Source organism: Telmatherina bonti, assembly GCF_933228915.1.
Source record: "Telmatherina bonti genome assembly, chromosome: 3".
In the NCBI taxonomy this organism is placed as follows: domain Eukaryota; kingdom Metazoa; phylum Chordata; class Actinopteri; order Atheriniformes; family Telmatherinidae; genus Telmatherina; species Telmatherina bonti.
In genome coordinates, this window is record NC_136621.1 from 16,224,753 (window position 1) to 16,249,801 (window position 25,049).

Consider the following 25,049-nt stretch of genomic DNA (forward strand, 5'->3'; position numbering starts at 1 on the left):
TCAGACACACCTTGTGTCCGGACACAATATATGTCCTCATGCAGGCCCTTTTCACACAGTTTGTTTACCTTTACGTTAGCGTTTCTGCAGCTGGTACTCTGCAGATGCTTCCTCTTCCTTATCATCTGCTGTAAACAGAGAAAACAGCTGCGCGCGCCGCACCCGTATTCGCCCAAATACGTGCTCGTGCTTGTTGCCCTGTCACGCACGTTCAAGTGGACGACGTCTCAGCTGCGTCATTTGCGCGCCGCCTCGCTCCCGATGCACTTCTTTTCCCGACAGTCTGAAGATAGATGTTTCGATTTCAGGTGAGTAATGACCTCTAAAAGTGAACACACGCTACCTTTGACTCTAAGATATGATGTTTCACAAAGACTTTATGGTAACATCAGCCTGCGCAAGGTTTATATGTCCAGTATTACCTTTTGTTTACGCGGCTGCCAGATTTCAATGCGGTCGGCGGCCTGTGAGGCAGCCCGCTTGGTTTGGTGACATGAACCGTAGGGACGCTGAGCCCTCCCCGCCACTGCTGACGGGAATAAACAGGCTGCTTTGTAAATCACACTACGTTTAAAAAAAAGTCGGAGTGTGGTGAGTATCTTGACACCCTGGTACAGAGTAAGCTTAGAGACCCAGTTTCTCATCGACGTGGGTCTTACGTGATGTAACGTCAGTGTTAGCATCGTGGCTAGCTGGCTACCTGCAGGGTGTCTGAGGGTCGTGGACAATTTATGTTGTTGTTTCTGTATGTATACCTGCAAGTTAATAAATATAAACTATTAGCTAATTATTAATGCGGCTTATTAATCTACCCCACTTTTTGTTGCTTTCAAGAAAGAATCGATATTCCGATTTGGCTGTTTAATTTGTTTTTTCTTTTAGTCGAAGTGATTATGTGAACAATTTATTTACACCCCTGCAAAATGTTAGTTTGTCTTTGATGCATCAACTTAAATCACCAATAAGTGTTGCAGTATATCCCACATGTATAAACGGTCCATTGATGTGCAAGCTGCGCATTTAGAGACAATAAAATTGGGACAAAGTGGAAAGAAAAGTGGGATTCTTACATTAACTTCAATGCAGCCCTGATGACATGTTGCATCTTATTATTTTAATGTTTAATTTTTGTATGGTCATATGAGGGTCAATAATGAAGTATGGATATCCAAATTAAGAAATTAAGTATTCAAACATTATTTTAGACATGGCATCAATGAAAATATGAGTCTTTGAAGAATTAAAAATGGACTGAGGATCTTCTGTTTGTCTCCAAATGTAAGAAAATCAAGTGTTCAAAAGCAAAATTTCTAACAGTTAAATGGAAGGATTGCCACATATCTCCTATGCAGCTAGAATGTCATTAAACCATTAAGTTAGTCTGGAGGAGTTTTAGTGTGTAAAGAACAAGAGAGCAAGTCTAAGGTGGACACTATGATCCCTGAACCCTCACATGGACTTGCATCAGGAACTTTCATGATGAGCTGATAGAACCACTTGAATAAGGATTGCTGTGGAAAATTTTATCAAGCTCTTCATTCCAGACTTACATTCACAGATGTCACTTCAGAATTTACTGAGGAGAAAATAAGCTGTATGTTAATGTTGCCCAGAGCTCCAGAGTCGACTTCTCTGGACTCTAATGAACCATTACACTGTAGAAACCTGGATTGTGGTCATTCCTATAAACATTCCAGATCTTTGCTGGGGAAAAAAGGGGCAAAAGGAGCATCCAGACTGTCCAAAACTTCTGTCATGGTATTGGATAAAATTAAGGCTCTTTGATGGTATTTGGTTAGATCAGAGATCCTGACCTGTAATCACTCGAGAATGTTGGAGAACCTTATTATTTCTCTTTTCATCATTTCTCTCTTTTCTTCCATCTTTTTTCTCATCCTTTCTCTCTATTGTAGGTTTTCTTCTGGTCCGGTCCAGTAGTTATAAGCTGAAATAACAAACTTATGATATAAATGATAAAATAAAGAATAAAGGTGAGCCTAACATCCATGGATATTAGTCTTGAAACATTAAATGTGTTCAGCGCAGTACAGCAGCCAGACCATCGTTCTGCTATCAGAATGAGAATATAAGAATGATGCCATCAGAGCTTCTAACTCAAAAATGATGCCCACAATCACTGACAAAAAATAAACAAATAATAATTAAAGCCGCAAGCGGCATCCACCGGGTCCTCGCCTCATGCCGAACCCTCCACCCGAGTCCTGGTTCTCCTAATGCTACATGTAAAGGACCCGCAGAGCCAGTTCATTTTAATAGAGAAATACAATTCACATATTGAGAAAAATATGTGATGGTGTCAAGATGGCGGACACCCCGTTGCCATGGTAACAGGTGCTTAATTGAGTTTTTTGCTTGTCTAGGGTTGATACACATGTGTGGCGAATTTCGTAGCCCTAGCTCAAAGTAGACGATCGGGCCCCTAGGGCCCCCCCCCAAAAAGTGCCCCCCCCCAATACATATTACAATGCGTTAAGGACCCTCCAAATATGAATTATTGTAATTTTTGTGCAGATCGCATGTATTTCTGCGAAGACATGAGTGAACCGTGTTTCATGGCGAGAAGGTTGTTTTCCATGGGTTGCCACGGTAACACGCTTTCTCCTATCAGAAAGATTTTAATAACTTTTGGTCCCCATCTTGTCACGAAGCTCCATGGCGAATGTGGAGCCAATCGCATGAATTGCCTCAGACTAGTTCGTTCAAATACGATGCACCCAAATCGACAAAAACAGGCAAAAAAATGGCCGTCAACGCCATGATGGCGGACAACCCGTTGCCATGACAACAGGTGTACGATTGACTTTTTTGGTCGTCTTATGGTGTTAGACATATGTACCGAATTTCGTCATCCTATGTCAAAGTAAACTTTTGACACCCCATTCTACGGGCCATCTTTGGCGTTTCTAGGGGGCGCTGTCGAGGCATTGTTGAATTGGCGTGCATGCGGACCCTAGAATATCGCTATTTTCGCCGGGCTTGAGGTGTGTGCCAAGTTTCGCAACTTTTCACGGGGTCTAAGGGGGTCAAAAATGGCCGAGTTGTGCTGAGAAGAATAATATAGAAGAATAAACATTTGGAAAACAATAGGGCCTTGCCATACTTCGTATGGCTCGGACCCTAATAAAAAGAAAAATGAAATTGCTTGACAGAGGTCTGGTCTCTGAGAGCTTTTGCTTTTTCATACCATACCGATGTTTTTTATTTTGCTTTAATTATTCAGATGTAGTCGGATTTTACTAAAGGATAGAGCAAGTCAGGCATTTCGACCCAAGTACTTATAAATTATGTTATTTTAAGCTTAGTGTCAGCAGATGGACCTGAGATGCTGTCATTTCAAGGACTTTTAAAATTAGGAACATGGAACCAGAAATGCTGCTCTCCGTTTAAATAAGCAATGAGAAGGTTTGGGCATCTTTCTAAACTTCTCTGGGGTCAGGGTTTCACGAACCAGTATGAGGAGGCTTCAAGAAAAAAAAAAAAAACATCCTGGAGAGATTACATCTGCTGGTCTGCTATTACCTCTTGTCCCACTCGGGAAGATGATACGATATCATTGACCGGGAGATACAGTAGGAATTTGATGGATTGATTGAAATTAACAGGTTTAAAGACTCAGTGTTACAGCCTTGCAGTATGTTCTGGTTCAATTCTTTTAAGCTTGTGAAACTATTTAAAAAGATCACAGATAACTATAATACTACTACCTTCTTTATTTCCAGTCCCTGGATGATGACTGTACCTTGGAGGAGGAAGATGATGGACTGATAGAGGAGGAAGATGAAATTGATCAGTTTAATGATGACACATTTGGAGCTGGAGCCATCGGTGAGTCCTGCTAAAATGTTTGTTGATTTGCTGTGGAGCCCGTGAGCTGCAGACATCACAGTTATGCAGTTAAGGCTATTTACCGTATTTTTCGGGCTTCAAGGTGCACTACGTTATGAAGCGCAGTCTCAATTACAGAGTCTATTTTTGTCTTCAGGTCATACACAAGTCCTCATCTTCTGTGCCGGAAAATAACAGCTGGGCAATTTTGCCATTAAGCATACTGGGCGCAATTTCTCTCTTTGTTGTCAGTTGATGTCATTGCTGGGTGGCTGTTCAACGATGATACTGGCTTTTGCAAAAGCTCGGACAACAATTGATGGAGATACATTAGCACAGGCATCCACAATCTCCTAACATATGTAACTCGGCCAACGCTGCCTCTCAGTCTTTGTGAAGGTGTGTTTACCATCTCTCATCCATCGCTTCCTTAAGGCTCGCAACTTAGCTTTAGACACCCTGTTTACACCAATTTCCAGCGGTTGTAGTTCTTCCGTTAATCCTCTGGAGATGATGATAAGCTCAAAATTCATTTGTTTTCCTAACTTTTCATAGTAGTGGTGATATGGGCACGCATGGAGTCATGGATCAACAGAGGTGGTGATGTATAAAAAAAACAAAAAAACAACCAGTTTCTTTACATGCACCTCTCTCAGCCACTCTTTCATTTTCTCCTCGTATTACGCCCCTATGACGGCAGTAAATGGTCTCACAGTCTATCAGGCAGAGCGCTTACTAAAATTGCACAATCAAAATTGAACATTTTTACTGATTTTGGGCTTCAGCACACACATAAGGCGCACCTGGTTAAAAGGCACACTGCAGATTTTTGCCAAAATGAGCAGCTTTAAGTGCGCCTTATGGCCCGAAAAATATGTTCGATTTTATTTTATTTTATTTTTTTTTATTTGTATTTTTTCTCCTCTTCTCTCTCCATCTTTCAAATTTACACTTGTGCTGTTGTTTTGGCGACTGACTTGAAGGCGCATATTGTTCTACAGTTTCTGTCACGAATCTCACAGTCAGCTCCGGCTGCAGGTGCAATATAGAATAATTGCAGTAGATTGAGGAAGTTCACTACAACATAGTTTATAATTAGTTTACATCAGTATTTGCACTTTGTCAAGACAAAGCTTCATGTTACTTTAGGGCTGGGTGATTAATACATTTAATCTATTAATTTGAATTTTCTATTTATGAAGTTTTATTTTTATGAAAATTGACTTTTTTCTTTTGTCCCGCCAGCACCTTTTGAGCTTCCGTACCTTATAGTGACGTCAACACACACTCCCAGCTAGTAAAGAAGAGACAAGAAATATCTGTCCCTGCAACCAGTGCCTCATCTGCGTTTCCATTACATTTTTTCACAAAATAAAAGCAATATTTGTAAGTTTCAACAAACAGTTGTGATTTGCGGGTGTTTCCATTGAACGCAGGTAACTAGATTTCACAAAATTGCGGTTTATGCAAAGTAGGCACGTAGAGTTAATTTGGGGTTTTCTACTGACTGTGGAGAATTTGCTACAAATTTTCCAAGGTTTCATCCCTCATTTTCTTTTCCTAAACTCTGAAATTCAATGTTTGTTCTGCATCACGCCATCTTTACTAGAAATAAACTGGTCACATGACCCCCCCCTTCCTTGTCATGTCTGGGGACTTGTAAATGTGTTTCCATTACACTTTTGCTATGTTTCTCTATCAAAACATCTGAAAAACTCCCTCATGAGAGCATAAAAACTTAGCGGTGATAATAATTTTTGCCATAATCAAGCAGCCTTAGTTGGCTCCCGTTAGTTCCGGGTTAGCTCTTTGCTACATCTGAAGAGCTGACTGATGTAGATAGATCTGGCAGTTGTTTTGTGTTATGCCATATTGCTGAACCGCCATTGCTGAATTGAAGATCCTAATCATCTTGCACCTGCCGACATGCGTATGGTGAACACCAACCACACTCTAACCACAGACCAGAGAAGTTGACTCTGGTCTGCTTGGGCGTAGAGGGGTCCCAGTTTGGACCAAAAATGAAGCGACATATTCCAACTGCAATAAAGCCTCAAACTGAAGAAGGAAATTATGCAGATTATTGTTTGGGTGGGAGAAAGAACGAAGCTAACAGCATGTTTTCAGAATAAGTGTTTTGTGTACAACAATAAAATTAGGAAACGCAAGATGGTTACAGTTTTGTGGACCCAAATCCATCACAGTGACCAAACCTGATCTGTTTGCATCTCCGCACAAAACTTTTTTAACTAGTCATTTTTCATGGGAAAAAACAACACAGTAACTGGACCATAATTCTGCTGCTATAATGCCCAAGAAGACAAGTAAAAAGATCCATAAAAATGACAGAAATTTTAATATAGATTATTTTAATTTATTTGAAAAAAAAATCGATTTTCAAGTTGTGAAACAAAAAATCCAGATATTTGATTTTCCCACTCCTATAATCTAATGTGATCATTGTCGTTTTGTCTTTGTTTTCATTTACAAAATGGGGGGGAAAAAAGGAAAAGACCATGACCTTGCTTCTTGGGGGCTTTATTAATTTGATTGGGAGAACATTCCTCGCTAGGGAATAAATGCTAGGTTTGAAAATACTCCTGCAGGACTTTACAATGACAGTGACCACAACGCCTGACCAGTCAAACACTCATCATGTCCACAACAATAAGAAAGGAGACTGGGAGAAGAAATCCTGTGACCCGCTCACACTGAATAAATATCCACCTGCATGATATTTAAGCTGCCATTGTTACCTGCAAAGCTCTGTTTTTGTGGAAGTGTTGCCCCATAGCAGACAGTTGTTTTATCTATGAAACGTTGCGTAGGCAGTGTTGTCCGCTTGACTATAATGTAATTTGAACACAAACCAAACCAAAGGAAGATGTGAAATCGTTTGCTAATCCCACCCAGAAGGACAGAGCCCCTCTGGACTATCCTGGTGTGAATGCCCCCCCCCCCCCCCCCCCCCTTTTTTTTTTTTGTTAGTTGACAGTTTTTCATATTTTATGGATTCTGTGATCCAGAGGACTCTTTGGATGTAGATTTTTTTCATGTTAACACTGTCTGGTGTTGTTGCTTAACGTAATGGAGATGTTACTGTACCACCTTGTTTGCAATCTGTTGGTGTAACAGACCACAAGAATCTGTCATTGTGACTGCAGCATAGATGACTTGCTGATTCTGACTAATTGATTATGATTCCTTCTGTCTTGACTCTTCCAGATGACGATTGGCAGGAAGAGCACAAGCGCCTTGCTGAGCTTGATGAGCGCGATGGTTTAGGAGCAGGACTGGGGTTGGGAGGAGGGGGGATGGGAGGAGAACTGGATGTAGGGGGAGCTGAGCACTTGTCCTCCAAACGTCTCCCTTCCTCCACAGGCAATCTCTCACTCCCATCTTCCCTCCCTACACTCAACTTCTCCTCGTCTTCCTCTGGACTGCCTTCACGAGGTCAGTAACATCCTCGCTGGATTTGTTTCCTTGCTTTGTTTCTGTGTAAGAGCTTGATCCTCTATCATCTCAACCAGCAGGTAATTAATCCCAAAGACTCCAAGCCTTTTTCTTTAAACTATTTTTGGTCCACATGTTTGTTTTTAACATAAAACTGTGTGTAGAAGCTGAACTCTTCATCTCAGTTAACATGGAGACATTTTGTTTTTTAGGACAGTGTCAGTTGTCAGATCATGAGGCTAAAATTATCTAAAGGGAATATATCAATAGATGGCACAATAAAGACCAACCTAAACAACAAAACAGAATTCATGGGTAAAAGAACTTTGTAGAAATAACACACAGATCAACAGTGACCAAGAATTTTGTCACCCTTATCATTCTCTAATGTGCTGGCTTTCAGGTGAAAAAATATTGACATTGAAACAATGAAACAACAAAAATATGTACATATTTACTCCAGTTGGTTTTTGCTTTGTACAGTGATTTATTTTTATATTTACGTACTACCCTCACAAAACTAACTTTTGCTAAGCTGGTTTTTGGTGCCAGTGTACATCAAAAATGTGTTGGTTTTATTCTACCCAAAGAGGTCCATTATATTTGTTCTTTTCAGAAAGACATAGAACTTTCTGCTCACTTGTTGACCTTTGGCTGCTCCTGATTGGACATTACTGTCAATCTATGCTATCTGCTTAGTGGAAAGTTTGACAGGATGTAGCTTCACCATCATTACCTGGTAAAAATACAGATTTCTTGGCAACACAGTAGTGATATTTTTATGATGAAAATGTGATAAATAATGGTTGTATTGTTGATTGCTCATTGTGGATTTACCATATAGAGCAGAGGTGTCCAAAGTCGGTCCTCGAGCACCGCTCTCCTTCAGGTCTGTATCCCTGTTCCAACACTTCTGGTTCACATTAAATGGATCCAACAGTCAATAAGGTTCTGCACAATGACTGATTGATTTGAATCAGGTGTGTTGGAATAGGGACACAAGGAAAATCTGCAGGATTGTGGCCCTTGAGGATCAGAGCTGGACACCCCTGATATGGTCTCTGCAGACTCTGGTTTACCATAACCAGCCTCTAAACACTACAGTTTGTGGTTTGATTGTTAACCTCCTGGATGGGATAGAAAAGTCTAGAAACTCTTTCTAGATCACCTAAAGGGTAAGCAATCCACCATAATTCAACCCACAGATTTACACATTACTGTTCATGAGAAACTATTAATGACATAAATGATCAGACTCGCTGGAGTCGGAGATCTAGTGGACTTTTAAGGGTTAAACTAAAACTTTCTTATAACAATCAGATAACCTGTTGGGTAGAATCAACTTTTTTGAAAATATTTGTTTTAAAGACAATAATCCATCATTTCAGATGCTGAAGACCGAGCAGGTGGAGGGGACCTGGCTGAGTCCCTGGCCCGGCTCATCCTGGAGGCCGACCCTGCCATTGCCGGGGTTGGAGCTGCTGAGAAGCCTGGTCCATCTTCCAGTTCTGCAGGGTCCAGCCTGTCAGCCCTGCATGGGTTAGATCAACCTAGAATCCTGCCACAGCCCACCTCCATCCCACATCCCCGTCACCCCCAAAACCAGCTGCCTCCTGGACCCCCCGCCTCAGGTAAGCATCAGACAGTATGCCAATATCCCCAAACTAGTCTGGCACAGTTAGAGCCAGAACTGTAGATGTGATGGTGACAGCTACAACATCCAACACATGTTATCACACCTAAATGTTCTGGTATCCAGTCCATGGTTTCATGGTTTCCAGATTTTAATGAAACCTGACGCTCACATTGCTTCATTTCAGGCCTTCCTCCTTCAGCCATGCTTAGCTACCAACAGCAGCAGCACCTGCTCCGTAGAGGAGCCGCTCCTATGGCCCAGGTGAGGCTTGGAATTTTTTAGAATATATTATATTATATTATATTATATTATATTATATTATATTATATATTTGACATTTTTTGTGCCACATTATGTATGATGAAATGTTATAAAAAGATTTGTTGTTCTAAATGTTTTCTTACTTATAACTCCCATCAATTTTAGTAATATAGATATTTGAATATAACATATTAATAAAACATATATACAAGTCAGAGATGGTGTCAAGCCTTTTTTTTTTTATGTCTTATCGATTAACTATGGATCCAAACATTTAGTCAGATTAAATCTTGGATAATAAGTTTTATAATCTGTAAGATTCTAGTTGATGAAAAATTACCAGATTGGGTTTAAAATGACAGGATTTAGATTTATACAAAAGAAATTATAAAAAAAAAAAAATATCCACAGCAGCCAAATCACTCCTGTAGATATTAACACAATTTGTTACAACATTTTTAATATTGTTTAGAACCAAAATAAAACGCAACAATTCATTCAATAAAAAACTTTATTTGTTCCTGAGAGGACAAGACATGGACCAGAAAACACAGCTGTGTTTTTGCGTGATGCACTCTGAGTAAAGGTAAAAAGTGTAAATGTAAACAGTAAATTATTAAGAAACAAGGCAGTAGTATACACTAATAGTGTAGTAGTATAATTTAAAATTAACATGTAATATTTAATGTATACTGAATTTGCAGCAGAGTATAATATGCTATTGTAAAACCATATAATATGCTAATTAACTACAGCATGCTATAGAATAATAAGCAGTGTAATAAAACCAACAGCAGTAAATAGGATAATATTAATGATGATTATGCAATTGGAAATGTAAAAATTAATAACTGTGTATAACAGTAACGAGTCATAGTTGTAAGTAATTGTAAAAAGGACCCATTGATAATAAATGTAGCACAATAATCATGCAGTAAAATACTGAAGTATAATGAAGTAAACTGTAAACTAAAGTGCAGTAATGGCAATTATAGTAATACGTGACAGAGCATACCTTGAGTAATAATGCTACTGTGGAGAAAACTATTAGAAAAGTTGGGCTGGTATTTTATAATTTAAAGGTTATTTTAACTTTAAATAAAGAGGATTTATTAGAAGATGTTTCTGTTGGTCCAATGCGGGGTCCTTAAGTAAAATAGCCAGTACACCCAGGTGTTGTGTTCCCTTGTATTCTCGATTAATTCCTGCTTCTACTGCACATTCATTTGACACAAGACCAGATGTTTGTGAGGAAAACATCCTTGAAAAGAAGTTTCGGTGAATATTTTTCTTTGTCCCTTTAGATGAACTCTCATAATATCTGGGAGAACAACATGGGTTTTGGGCCAGTCAGTGTTACACCTGGATTGGCCACACATATGGAGGTGAGGAAAACTCTATGATCCCCAAAACATCTGTATGTTCAAGAAAATCTGTTGATTTCAGATAATTTTGTATTTATCTTCTCCTTCAGGATAGTCCACTAATGTCAATAATCAAAGAGGTGGGTCTCCCTAAACGACCTCATCAGGGCAGAAACGATGAAGGGAGGGATCTGTCAGAGAGGGTTCCACCCCCACGCTCTTCCTCTCCTGTTATCGGCTCTCCTCCAGTGAGGGCGGTGCCTATTGGGACTCCACCAAAGCAGCCAATGAGCCACAGCCTGAATCATCAGGTGAGCAGTAAATAACTCATCATCTTTCCTCCTTCTGCACTGTTTTAATGACAAGAACAATTTTAGGTTGCAGAAAATGCTTTGCAGAAAATAGGGGCCTTATTTATCAATCATTTGTAGGAACATTATTGGCCTATACTCATCCTACAAATGTAAAATTTAGAATTAAGTTTAAAAAAAAAAAAAATTCATATTTATCAAACCTGGACAGGCCTTAAATCTTGCATGTTCTAAATCACCAGGTCTTATCCGTTCATGCTCATTTGCATTCGGAAACATCCTCATTTAACCAGATAGAGAAAACATGACCCTCTAGATGTCGTGCTGAAATCACCTGTTCCACCTTTGTGATGGAGAGGGAGATTAGATTTCTACTGAGCTTGAAGTGGGGATGTTTGATATTGGCCTTTTTACCAAAATCAGATTTATCAATTTCGTCCAACTCTTAATTTCTGATACCAATATCCATCGATACAGATATTTTTGGAGCAAGTTGTGCCAAACAAAACAAAAAAATTTTGGAAAACTATAAATTATATTTTGAGTTAGGGTAGACTGAGCTGAAGTGTTTGATCTGTAATATGTGCATGTTGTGTAAAAGTTGTCGGTAAAAGTAAAAACCGAAACAAATAATTTTCAAAGTTGCCTTTTAATGTTGATAACAGACGATGATATCTGCATGCTGATAATATGGGGCATCTCTAGTTTGAAATAAACAGATGTTTTCTGCTTCACTCATTCAAGTTTAGTTCACATTATTCAACAACACTGAAAAATTTTCTGCATTAAAAAAAATTCAAGTAACAAAGAATATAAAATCAGCGCAGTGAAAAATCTTTTATTAAACCATCAGACAACCTATTAAAACAATTCAATAAAAATATTTTAGAAAGCTCATTAGCACAGAGATGAATCATATCTGCTGCTGGACAGAAACCAACAGAACTTCCACCTCAATAATGCATTTTTATTCTTTGAAGCTATTTGGCTAAGCTCAGATGGTTTTACATATTCTATAGAGATGAAGGATACTTGATTCAATGGAACTTGCGCACACATTCAGATCATCATTGCAGCACACTTCTTTTGATCTGATTTTGAATTGTTAAAGAGAAATAAATGTGTTTTAGTCAGGAGAAAAGAGATCCAGCACAGATGCTGTACAGTAGCTCAGAGATGGTAAGGAAATGTCCCACCTGCCTCCTGTCTCATATCATTTTCCAGAAACCCTCCAGAATAGACTAAATAACTTAGCAAAACACATCCAAGATCACTGTGGAACAAGATCTCTCAGCATCTGATCAGAAATGTTGGCAGTCGGATCAGCTGATAATCTGATGCTCACAAAGGAGAGTTTGAATTATTTGATACTATCAGATAATTGATTATCATTTCACATCCATCTATCATTCGTTTTTTGTGGGTTTTTATAAAAAATAAGTTACACACCTATTTATTTTTCTTAATATTAACTATATTATAATAACATCTAATTATTATTTTGACCAGATTGAGAATGCAGAGGGAGATTCCTGACACCTTAAAAAATTAAGCAGTTTCTTAGTTTTACCACCAGATTATGTACATAAGCAGCTCAGATATATTTAAGAATATCTTTAAGAAGAAAATGATAAATATGTGCAAATCTGTACATAATGATGGTTGATAAATAAGAGGCCCTGATGTCTTCCTGTCCACTGGTGCCCTTTGTTCTTTGTTTTGGTATTTTAGTTGCATTGTGGCGTGTTCAATAATTCAGACTGAAGCTGTAGTTACCATCTGTCCTTTGGATGTGTAGATCCACCATCCCACGGCAGTTCATGTGAGAGCCCCGGTCCAGCACCGGTACCCCACTCCCTTCCCTGAGCGGCTGTCACCCAACACCCTCCTGAATATAGCTGTGAGTTTCTTTCCACCCCACCCTTCGTCCTGCAGATTTGCTGTTCCGGGACATTTTCTGCTCCAGTCTGGACTGCTGACCTTCATGTTTTCTATTCCGTTTGTGTTCAGAACTCACCACTTTGTCGCGGCCCGTTCCCTCCCAGAGTTGGTCCAGTACTGTCTCAGATTCAACGAGCCCAGCTACTTAACTCTCAGGTGGGTATCTTAGTATGATCAGCAGGTGATGCTTCAACCCAGGAACTAAATCTTTTCTTCAGCTCCCTCAATTTCCCTCACACAGAGCTAAAAAAGAGTTTAGGGTTAAAATTTTCAGCCCAAGAACAGACCTGTTGCCTTCATTCTGAGACACTTTGAGTTCTTAAATTGTGATATAATTTTATACCAGAGTTGATTAATTCTCCTTTTCCTGAATACAATTTCTACCTCTATCCCTGAATCTGAGCGAAACCCTACCCCCCCCAGCCTCACAGCTCCCACCGCATTTATCGGTGCAACAGACACAGACGAGTGAATGGATATGATTCAGATTGAAAACTGCACATGAGAAACTGAGTAATGTTTTGTGTAGGGAATATTTTAAAACAAATTTGGACATAAAGGTTTGAGAAGAATTCATCTGTTCCACCTTTTACTGCAGAAAGTATCAAGACCCATCTTTTTAATCTGGCTTTTAATTAGTTCTGTTTTTAGACTTTCCTTTTATGATTGTCATTTAAATTATTTACCTTTCTTATTGAATATTATATGGGTTTGTTTGTTTTTTAAGGCAGTGGCCTCTATAGACATGATTAGTGTCCCAATGTGGATGGATCCCTAAGATTGGTTTGATGAGATTGTTTTATGTGTTTTATCTATGTGAGTGTGTGTTAAAAAGTGAGTGTATGTGTTAGACTTGGGGTAAATTCTGTTTTTGTATGTGGGGGTGTGTTTTTAACCTTGTTTTATTTTTGCTTTTTATCTTGTAAAGCACTTTGTGCCACTTTTGTATGAAAGTACTATAGAAATAAACTTTGATTGATTAGATGTCAGACTGAAACCCAGACTGTACTCCAGTCTTCTAGCCCAAAACAAAATCACATACAGACTTGTTTACATATTCTGCCTCACAAGAGAAAGCGAGATAACTATGCAATATCACTAAAGTCGAGAGTATAAGATGGTATGAGAGAAGATGAAAATAACTTAAACTTGCTGTTGGGTGTAGGGCAGGTTGTCCCCCAGTATAATGGTGGAGGAAACACTGCAGCTGGAAGGATTTCATAATATAGCAAAAACTATGAGCCTAAAGTCTGTTACATACTCCAAGAAGCGAGAAGTTCTTGAGGCTCTGAGAAGAAAATGACGTCATTTTGTTCTGGTGGATGTGTTTGAAGACAGTTCTCGACACACCGGGCTGGCAGAACTCTTTTTCTTGCGGGGCCCCGAGAAGTATCGTGTGATTGGTCGGACATTTGAGGTGGGCGTGGTTAACACGGAGAAAGCATGAAGCGGAGTTGCGGCTTCCGTGTGTTGGCTGTTCCCGGCAAAACAGATTGCTTTGATAAAACAGCTGATCGAGGTGGTGAGAAAGTACAAACATTTTTACATGTGGCATTAAAATACTCTGACCCAGCCGCGTGCATGACCCACCCTGCCGCGGACCAAGTTGCTTGTCAAATATGAAACAAGAAAATCACTTAGAGCGGAAACCTTCACCAATCACGATGTTAAAGAATCTTTTTTAAAAATTCCTGGATCCAAACGGTGATCCGGATCACCACCAAAAATTAATCAGTTTTTCATTTTTACATTTGCAACAACTTTTGAAATATTTATAAAAATCTGCCCGTAACCTTTTAAGTTATCTTGAGCAAAAAGACGCCGGGAAAAACAACCTCCTCGGCAGAGGTAACAACTGGTTCGCACATAAAAGCAGACATCGCCCCCCGCAGTGACCCCTCCCCGCTGCAGACGTGCTTCTTGTGGAGTATGTATGGACCTGCCGAACAGGACGTTTTTTCTTGTTCTTGCAGTCTCGAGAACAAGAACTCAGTTCTTGCGCCTCGTGGAGTATGTAACAGGTTTAAGTAGTGATCCATATCACCCAGCCCTTGTGTGAACCCACAGTAAGACAGAAACGACCTCCAGAAAAGAAATTATATCATCTCTGAACTTTCTCCCATTTATCTCAAGGTGGCTGGTTTTCCTCGCGGCGGCCCTGCCCCACCTTTATTACCAGGTGGAGGTTTTAGGCCATTCTTTGGAGGCCCTCCTCCTCCACATGGCCACAGAATGGGCCCCCCGCCACTGCATGGACCCCCCAACCACACACCCCCCATCCGACATAACACCACGCACCTCCACCCGCAGCACCGCCGCATGCTCACCCAGCGCATGCAGAGCAGAGGAGGGTAAGGCCGAGAGTGTAAACGTTGAACTGATGACACAGCTGCAGAATGGCTCAGAACACCAGTCCTGTGTAACTGGTGAGCCTCATGAAAACAGCTCTACATTAGTCCGGCTTGTTGCCTCTTTCCAGGGACCGGGCCAGGACTGGAGGGGACCGACGCAGCCGAGACCCCTACAGTAACCTGATGACCCAGAAAGAGAAGGAATGGGTCACCAAAATCCAGATGATGCAGCTGCAAAGCACTGACCCTTACCTGGACGACTACTACTACCAGGTTAGCTTGCTGTGTCGTTTTTAAATAGGTTTATTGCTTTTGTTATGCTGAAGATTCAGACTAGAGGTAATTATGTTAGAATGGTAGCTTGACAACACGTGTAACCTTTGGCTAATCAAATATTTGCTTCCTAAAATCAGAAATTACTTTGGGTTTCAGGGACTTGCTGCATTTCCACATTAAGCTGGTAAAACTTTACTTGTTCTTCCTTTCAATATTAAAAGTTTAGTTTTCTCCCCCAAACATGGGAGGTTTTCTAAAAGAAGCCTCACAAACATGTCCAAAGTTTAAAATGTTGTCCACTGTGCTCAGAACAATCATAGCCTTTGATTAACCAGGTGCTGATAGTGGTTTATCATCACCACTAATCAGTTATTGGTTTAGGTTCCTATTATGTATTAATGTCACCTGTATACTGATTCAAAACTATTGCAGACAACCATTATTGTTTATAAACATGTTGTGTGATGTAGCATCGGCCCAGTTAATATTTTTGAGGAGTTGCATCAGTAAAATATTAGTTCTGTTCTGGTTTTGGCTTTTAAAAGAGTCAAAATGCAAAAAACTGGTTCAAGATTTGGACCTGCGTCGGTGAAGAGTTGTTGATTGTGTTAAGATAAAAAATTAAGGGGCACAGTGGATTTATTAAAGATATATAAATAAAGGGATGTATCTTTATGCCTTTGAGTATTAGCAAAAAAAAAAAAAAAAAAGACACACTCACCTTCCTCTTTAACAGGTTCATCTTCTGGTACCAGGCTGGAGCTTCTTTTTTCCTTCAGAAAGGCTTTAATTCTCAGTGTCATACATTGGACAAGGTGTTGGAAATGTTCCTCAGAGATTTTGCTCCATATTGAATTGATGGCATCACACAGTTGCTGCAGATTTGTTGGCTGCATATCTAATATGAGAATCTTCCAATCCACCACGTCCCAAAGAAGCTCTGGTTTCTGTGGAGGCCATTGGAGTAGAGCAAACTCATTGTCATGTTCAAGAAGCAGTTGGAGATTTGATTTGAGCTTTGTAACATGTTGCATCATCCTGCTGGAAGTTGCCGTGAGAAGATGCTACACTGTGCACATAAAGGAATGAACATGGTCAGCAACAATACTCAGGTCCGTTGTAATGTTAAAACATTGCCCCGTTGGTGTTAAGTGGCCCAAAGTGGGCCAAGAAAATCCTGCATGTCTTTACGCCAGCAGCAGTGTAAAGCATTTATCCAGGGCAGAGTGGATCTATTTTTTTCTAGATGGTTTTTGCTAAATTCTGACTCTTATCACCTTAATGTGGAGCTGAAATAGAGATTCATCAAACCAGGCAACATGTTTCCATCTTTTATTGACTGTCCAGTTTCAGTGAGTCTGTGGAATTGTAGCCTCAGTTTCCTGTTCTCAGCTGACAGGAGCGGCACCCGGTGTGGTCTTGTGTTTCCCAGGGCTGACCAAAGTCAGTCCCTGAGGGGCCAGTGTCCTGCAGAGATTCAATGTATAACTTTTACACCTTTTTCACACCTGGCTCACATTAATCAGATAAAACAACCATTGAAGTTCTGTGACTAATTCATTTGTGTCAGGTGTGTTGGAACAGCAATACATGGAAAACTGGCAGGATTGTGGCCCTTGAGGACCAGAGCTGGACACCCCTGCTCTAGTCCATCTGCTTTCATGTTGGATGAGTTGTGGTTCAGAAATGCTGTTCTGCATACCGTGGTTGGTTATCTTGGTTCCTGTTGCCTTTCTACTATCTCCAGTCTGTCTTCCTTTTCTCCTCTGACATCAAGACATTTTGGTCCAGACAACTGCCGCTCACTGGATTTCCTTTTTAATTTTAATAATTCTCTGTAAACCCTGGAGGTATTCAGACCGACAACCATGCCACATTCAAAGACATTTAAATCCACTTTCTTCCTCATTTTGATGCTCAGTTTGACCTTCAGAAAGTCATCTTGCCCATGTCTACAGGACTAAATGTGCTGAGGTGCTGCCATGTGATTGACTGATTAAATATTTGTGTAAACAGGAAGTAAGAAATTGGCCAGTTGTGTAAGACTAGTGTTTGTGTGTGTTTTGACTCTTTTAGAACTATTATGAGAAGATGGAGAAGCGTCAGGAGAGAGAACGAGACAGCAGCAGTAAGAAGGAACACACTACCAAGCTCATCACCCCCCAGGTTGCCAAGGTTGAACACACCTACAGACCAGGTAAGAGCCAGCAGAAAAGCAGCGCACCCCCTCTCAAATGAGATCTCTTCATGTTTACTAATTGTACACGATTTGCCCACAGTTCAGTTTGCAGGATCTCTGGGGAAGCTAACGGTCTCCAGCGTCAACAACCCCCGCAAGATGATTGACGCCGTAGTGACGACACGCTCAGACGATGAGGTCTGTTAATATTTCACAGCTTCTTCGCTTATACAAACTACTTCCTGTTATGGCAAGGGTTTGGTTACCATCTTAAGTCCCATCTGGGGCATAAACATCTTGTTTCACAGAATTTAACATTAAGTGTATTATGTAAATATAAATGTGTGGTATGTGTTTAAAGTCCTGAATTCCAGCTAAAAGCCCATTAAAACCATTTTCATTACCACAGAACACAGCTGGGACAATAAACAAAGAGCGAGTAAACAAAGTCTGCAGTAAGATGTAAACACAAATTATGGTTCCACCTGTTCCCCCCACAGTGTGAACATGGACAAACTATGTATATTCTGAAAGCACAGAGCTCTTCGGGTTTTTTTTGTTTTTTTTTATCTTAACAAAGATTCATTCAAGCAGAAGAAATAAAAATTCTGCTTCATGTCTGAAAAACATCATCAGGAATTCTGTTTTAACTTTGCTATCTGGCCTCAAACCTCTGTCCACCCGAATAAAACCCTATTTACAGAAAAAGTCCATTTCCCATAGTCCTTTGAGAGCAGTTTCCCTCCATTATGACTATATTCTGCCTGGTTGCATGAATTTGCTGAGAAAGACAAAGTTCTGTCAGTCTGTCAGATATTTCTCTCCTTACTGTTGAGGATTAGGAATATGGATGAAAACAAGGTGACATCAGCATCATTCAGTGAGAATCAGCAGATTGAAGCTGGAGTTAGGATATTCATCCCGATACAATTCAAATTGAGTTAAAATGTAGACTTGCTGTGTTTTCCTTAACTTTTTAACTACTTTTTGATAAAATAGCATCCCAAAGAAATGCTTTACTAGAGAAGAAAAACTGGTAATGATTTTGAAGACAATGAGAGCCAGATGAGGTGGACTTCAGAAAAAAAAAAATGCTAGTAGCTCTTTCATGAAACCGCTGTAATACATCAGCAGCGCTTCCATCTCTGATGAGATCTCACAAGTTTTAGCTTTACTTTGATATCAAAATTGTTTAGAGTTTGAATTTGCAGATAATGGATTATTTATTTATTTATGGGCATGTCATTTTAGTGCGGGAACCTCAAAAATACCTTTGGAGTTTAAAAGTTGTTAAATGTTGTGTTTACCTGCAGGAGAAGAGAGAAAAGCAGGTTTGGAACAAGAGGAGACAGATCCTCTACACGGTGGAGAAGGTAAGACGAGCACAGCATCCTGAATCCTGCTGTAGGAAACACCTGAACACACCTGTAAAATGTCTCTGACTCCTCTCCTGCAGATGTACAGCTTGCTCCTGGAGGTTCAGGACTTTGAGAAACGTTTCGTCCAGACCCCAGAGGAGGACCGGGAGGCTCTGCTTGAGCAGCATAAAACCAACACCGAGCAGCTGTGTGGCTCTCTGCGGGAAAAGGAGTGGGACGCCAGGTGAGACGCAGAAGGACAAGATGACGATCTGCAGCACGTTCTTTGTGCTGGAAGATTAACAAAAGGCTTTTTTTTTTCTCTCCCTCAGAGTGAGCGATGAGCAGTGTGTGATGATCATGTCAGTGAGGAAGGGCAAGCGACTCATTGCCAGGCTCCTCCCATTTCTACCCTCAAACCAAGCAGCTGCTGTTGTCATGGCAATCGCCCGCAACATTCCTGCTTTGGCCAAGAAGGACAAGCAGGATCAGGTAAAGGAAGAAGCCTTTGGTCAAATTAAATGCATCCAAGCGCCATGTTGACCAAGATGTCTGCCCATCTGTTCAGGTGCTGTGCTGGTTAGTCGAGCCGGTCTCTTCAGTCGTCCAGTCATTGTCCAGCTCCCCCCTCACGGATCTGCTGCAGGAACTTCAAGGAAGCGAGGGCCAACTGGTGACAGTGCTGCAAAACAAGGTGAACACACATACTTTCCACCTAGGGCTGGGCGATATGACCAAAATCTCATATCCTGATATAGTTCATTTTACATTTCCATAACGACATACATAACGATATAAAACTGTTTGTGTAATTTTGTGTCAGTCATCAGTTATGTGTCAGATGGGCTTGGCAACGGCAGCAGTGATCTCCTTCCATCTGCGGGAACTTTGGCTGTATGAGGTTTCACGGGTAGATGCCTGTTGTAGCATTTGTGTCTGGAGTTTTTTACAAGCGCTTTCACCACCACTTGACGCTGCTTTTACGGCATTTGCTCATTGACCCTATTCTTTATTCTGTAATCTTTATTCTGATTCTTGCACAGGTGATAAAATGAGTTAGTTATGTCGGAGTCTGTTGTTGGGACTGTGAGTTGTCTGTTGTCGGTTCCACGTCGGCCTTTTCATATTTGAACAGCATCAAATCCCCCCCCCCCCCCCCTTTTTTTTTTTTTTTTTTTTTTTTTTTTTTTTTTTTTTAAGAACAAGCTCATCAGTTCTTGTTGGCTAGTCATCTTTTAGTGAGTAACCCTGCTCTGAAACGCATCTTCTACCGTATTTCTCAATGTTTGTTTATATATTGCAGCGTGTATGCCGTAAAGCGCATCTTGACATAAAATACTGCAGTAAAGCACCTTATCGTGTCATAAATTAAATAAATAAATTGAATTTTCCCTTTGGGGATTAATAAAGTATTTTTTCTTTGTTTTTTTTCTTCATAAATGATCGAGCCTCTTATGAAACAATAGACATTTTCTATCGTCAAAACGGTACATCGTCATATCGCCCAGCCCTATTCCCAACTAACTAATGTTCTTACTGCACCTGATCTGCAGTGATGATTACTCATGTTACTGCCCCTATCAGGACTAAGACAGAATATAATATCTTTGCATGCAGCAGAATAATTAATGGTTGGATTCCTAGATGGCAAATAATGCTATGTTCCAGTTTTTCTGTAAGCTGGAAAGTCTTTGCATATCAGATGATGGGTAATCATTCAGTGATTATTTAAGTTGGTACTTTCCTGAACAGAGTGTGTGTTGGCGTAGAGTGTTAGTTGTCCAGGTCACAGTTATTCCTACAACTTGAATAAAGGCAGCAGAAAGCAACTGTGTCATCATGGGATCTCCAGCAGAGCACTGAGCTCCAGAAAGGAAACACCAAGTTAATGGTTAAGATATGTGGATGACATGTGAGTGAAAATCATCAAAACATTCACAGAACAAAAACTCCAACTTCACTCAAGAAAATGCTAAAGATGGCATGTAGCCTTTGTTTGACATTATGGTGCAGATTGTTTACTGGAAACCTCCACACAGACCAGTGTTTCATCACCCACTGGGACACAGCGGAAATAAACTGAAGGAATACAAAAGGATTTAAAAAAAAACCAAAATAAAAAACCTGTAGATATCCAAATGGGACATTTCTCAACTAAGCTGGGAAATCAGGAAAAAATAACAGAAACAGAAGAAAAACAAGCACAAGAATATAATTATCATTTCATATGTGGCGGGAGTGTCTGAGAAATTACAAAGGATTTTCTCCAAAAAAAAAAAAAAAAAAGTCATCTGGTGCACTTCAAAACCTCAGACAGAGGCTGCTTCCACCCAAAAACACATACTACACAACACAGGAAATCAAACTCTACATGTTCACATTTAGAGGTCACTGAATCTGGACTGGTCAACCTCTGGACATCTGGAGGTGTGTGGAAACAAGTTCAACCAACTCTGAATTTCTTATAAGCCTGAAACTCGTTTCTACCTGGTCAGAACCGAAGACAGGTGAAACATCGTCTCCAGGAAACAGACGTCCAGCCAACTTTAGTTAGTTAACAGATATGCAGCGCTCACATGAACAAAATGTAGACCTACCAGTCTGATACCTGGTCCGTCCCAACCCTGATCTCAGCAGAAATTCTGATTTATTCCACCCTGATGTGTTTTCTCTCCCAGACTCCTACAGTCTGTTTGAATGTAAAATCTTTCACATGTATTCGTTCTGATCAGGAATTTAGGATTATCCGTTCATCTGTTGTCTAATCTCCATCAAACATGCAACTCCTGGGTGACGTTGATTTAGCAGGATCAAACAGGTTCTTATTTTATGCAACTTCCTGTTTCCTAAATCTCTACAGGAGAGTCAGTTTAGCTCATTTCAGATTGAAATAACTCTTTATAAAACCTTTTAAACCAACGAGTATTTGTGTTGTAGTTTGGCGTGACACTGCTGTATCTGATCCTGAGTGAAGGAGAGAGGATGCAGAGCTCCGACCCAAACTGTCAGCTCATGGACGACAATCGATGGTAAGCTCCCTCTGATTCTTCCACGTCTTCATCATGGTTTTCTGCTTCCCGTTGCCTCTCCTCACACCTGGCCCCCATCTGTCTTCAGGACTGAATTGGTGTTTTCTGTGACAAGGGAGCTGCTCAGTGTCCCTCCTTCATCGCTCTCTCCTCCTCTCTTCACCCCTCCAAACCTGCTCTCCCTCTTCTCACGCTACGTGGACCGACAGAGGCTGGAGCTGTTACAAGAGAAGCTACAGTGAGTCTGTTTAGATTTACTCGTACTATGAAGCAGCGGTGTTGCTGAGAGTAAATTGTAAAAAATAGAGATTAACTGCTCTTATCGTGGTAATGCTATGACCAGAAAGGATAGACAGACACAAAGGCAGATATGTTATTCATCCCCATGAAAGAAATTCATATTCACTTAGAAAAATTAAAATCCTTAAAAAAAATAAATTAAATCACTCAGAAATTGTTCACATACATGTTTGTAGCCTAAACACCAGAGATAAAACAGAAAATGAACCACTTTTGTAAAAGTTTAAAACTATTTCCAATTTTTAATAATTTATTACAACCAGGTTATTGTTTTAGATTAGGATTCAGTTGTTAAAATCAGATGAATTAGAGTTTACAGTAATGTGCAGATGTCTAACTAGTACAGTGATGCTGACAGGTTTTCCATGTAATGAGTCACAGAGACCCACATGCAGTCTAAATGTATTTGTGACTTTTGCTAATATTCTTTTTCTTCTTGTAGTGTTAAAATATTTTGATGGTATGACATGGTTATAAAACAGACATGTTCATTAAGACTCGCCACCGCTGTTATGGTGCACCAAACACAAAATGCCTGATGGATTCAACTGGAATATTTATCAGAAAGGGAAGTTTGAGGCCTGGGCTGAAAGTTAGAGAGGGTGTCTGCTTCCTGAAGCCATACTGGGAGCTGCTTCCACACTGAGGGTTGTGGCTCCTTTTTGACTTTCATAACCTTTTTAAAAACCACAAATAAACCAGCATTCTGAGAATGAAGTGTTCTGCTGGGAAAATGTGCAACGTTGAGATCTTTAAGGTCCAACAGACCTTGGTCACTAAGAGCTTGGGAGGAGAGAATTCTTTGGATTTAATGGGAAGCCGATAAAAAGAAGATAAAAGTGGAGGGTCGCAGGAACAGGTACACCCTGGACAGGTCGCCAATCCATCACAGGTCATTGAGACTTTTTAGAACATTTCTGGCACAGACCAATAATCAGGAATTACAGTAGTCCAATCTGAAAGAAACAAATTCATGTTCAAGTTTTCCTGCATCACTCTTAAGGCAGGATGTTCCTCATTCTGGGAATATTGGGTAGACAGAAGTAGGTGGTCCTTGAAACCTGTTTTAGATGTAGGTTGGACCACAGACTGGCTTCATGAGTTCTGCATGGAGACTAAACATGTTGCCACTGTAGGAGTGTTGAGATTAAATCTGATCTTTTCTCTTTCAGGATCTCTGCTTTGTCCAGGTAGAAGTTACCACAGTATCTCCATCATCCCTCCTTCCCCTCCATGCAGAACTTCAGTGTGTTTGTGTGCGTGTGTGTTTGTGTCTGGAGAGTCGACGATGGATTATTTTATTACGTCAAAATCTCTAGTCACTTTTTCTTTGTCTTAGCCTGGTTGTGTGTGTGAAAGACAGACGTCTGAATGACAATAAAAAAGGAATCTGCATTTTTAAATATCTTGTTTACGATTATGCCTGTGATGAAAATTAAAAAGTATTTCTAATATAAACCTGTTGCTTTCTCTGCCTCGTGTCTCACTCATTGGTTACATTTGGGATATATTTAGCTTCTGATTACTAACAGATACAACAAACTGAAATGTCAAAAAAGGACATCAACTTTTTGTCCTTATAAGATAATTGTGATCAGGTGAGGGGTTTTTTTTCTTTGCATTCTGTTTAAAATACATTATTTATTGACTTTGTGGCTCTGAAATACCATAATCTGGGAATTATGTATTATCAAAGAAACACAAAACAAAAAAACATTATTTTTTACGGGGTTTTTTTCTGTCAATTGTTTCTTTATTGGAAAATAATAAAGATACTAAGAGGGTGATTTACCATCACTGATCTGGACTTCGGCAATCTCAGATGGATCTGCAACCACATTCATCTCCACAGATGGCACCACAGGGGAAATGGTTACTGTGGAAACCTTCATACTCCACATTACAGAGTTTTATCCAAAGATGTCACTGGTGACTTCACTAAGCAGAAAGAATCTGCACATTAACCTGGTTTCAAAGTTCGAGTAGACTTCTCTGAGCTCCGGGGTACCTGGGATATGGAAGGTGATCAAACATCTGTTAACCCAAAGTAAATACTTCTATGAGTTTTATGTATTTCTTCTTTTTCATTGTTAAATCAATTCCTTATTGAGGTTTTACAAAATATGTAAATTTTTTTCCTCCTCACTGTACTCAGAATAGATAATTCACTTGTGTGTTAGCTGGAATAGGGCAATTAAAAACAAAGATCCCTGTATACTTCCCAGTCTTTCAGGTGATGACTCCTTATTACCCACTCAGGATATTTTCAAGGAAAAGAGGAGTTGGGATTAAATCATGTGGATAGTTAATTCATATTGTCTTTAACAAATTAACCACAAAAGCTAATGTTACATCATTTGCTAGTTAGTTAATGTTAGGAGTAAACTCAATCTTTTCTGTGCTGAACTTGTGTTCATGGTTGCAATGCATTTTGCCACAACAGCGAGAGCAAGAGCACATTACCAAATGCTAAGTGCCTTCTGTGAAGTGAATAAAGTTTGATTGATTTTACCAAAACTGCTTTAGTTGTTATGTAAAAGTTTAGTAAGATAGGCTGCCTATACCTTAGCGTCAGTGGTGTCGTGGTCCCTCAAGAAGTATGTATACTCTAGAGTATACTCGATGCTGACTGAAAAAGAGGTGAGTATACTCTGTATACCCTGGACTACACCACTACTTAGCTTAATATTTTTGCATCTAACTTAAAGGGGTGCTATTATGGTATTTCAAGTTTTCTGAGCTTT

At 39.9% G+C, this 25,049-nt stretch overlaps 1 protein-coding gene across 2 annotated transcripts; it reads left to right on the forward strand.

Annotated features, from left to right (window-relative positions):
• The first annotated feature begins 250 nt into the window (after positions 1 to 250).
• patl1 (PAT1 homolog 1, processing body mRNA decay factor) lies at positions 251 to 23,734 on the forward strand. 2 transcript variants are annotated; one of them, XM_079264402.1, is made up of 20 exons: positions 251 to 308; positions 3,741 to 3,846; positions 7,072 to 7,299; positions 8,688 to 8,930; positions 9,120 to 9,196; positions 10,501 to 10,581; positions 10,671 to 10,871; positions 12,670 to 12,771; positions 12,882 to 12,968; positions 14,946 to 15,163; positions 15,292 to 15,436; positions 17,516 to 17,636; positions 17,719 to 17,816; positions 18,932 to 18,991; positions 19,075 to 19,220; positions 19,309 to 19,468; positions 19,545 to 19,670; positions 21,914 to 22,005; positions 22,094 to 22,243; positions 23,478 to 23,734. In XM_079264402.1, the coding sequence occupies exons 1-20, from the start codon at positions 294 to 296 to the stop codon at positions 23,497 to 23,499; spliced, it is 2,478 nt and encodes an 825-aa protein (XP_079120528.1). In that variant the 5' UTR covers positions 251 to 293; the 3' UTR covers positions 23,500 to 23,734. The 2 variants fall into 2 exon arrangements, with proteins under 2 accessions (XP_079120528.1, XP_079120529.1); XM_079264403.1 differs by lacking the exon at positions 251 to 308 and adding an exon at positions 1,976 to 1,991.
• Positions 23,735 to 25,049: the final 1,315 nt, after the last annotated feature.

Excerpts from the sequence above, each read along its gene's own strand:
- patl1 (XM_079264402.1), top strand. Across the intron at positions 12,969-14,945 it reads CCCAGCTACTTAACTCTCAG|GTGGCTGGTTTTCCTCGCGG; the intron begins GTGGGTATCTTA and ends ATTTATCTCAAG. Across the intron at positions 17,637-17,718 it reads TGAACACACCTACAGACCAG|TTCAGTTTGCAGGATCTCTG; the intron begins GTAAGAGCCAGC and ends ATTTGCCCACAG.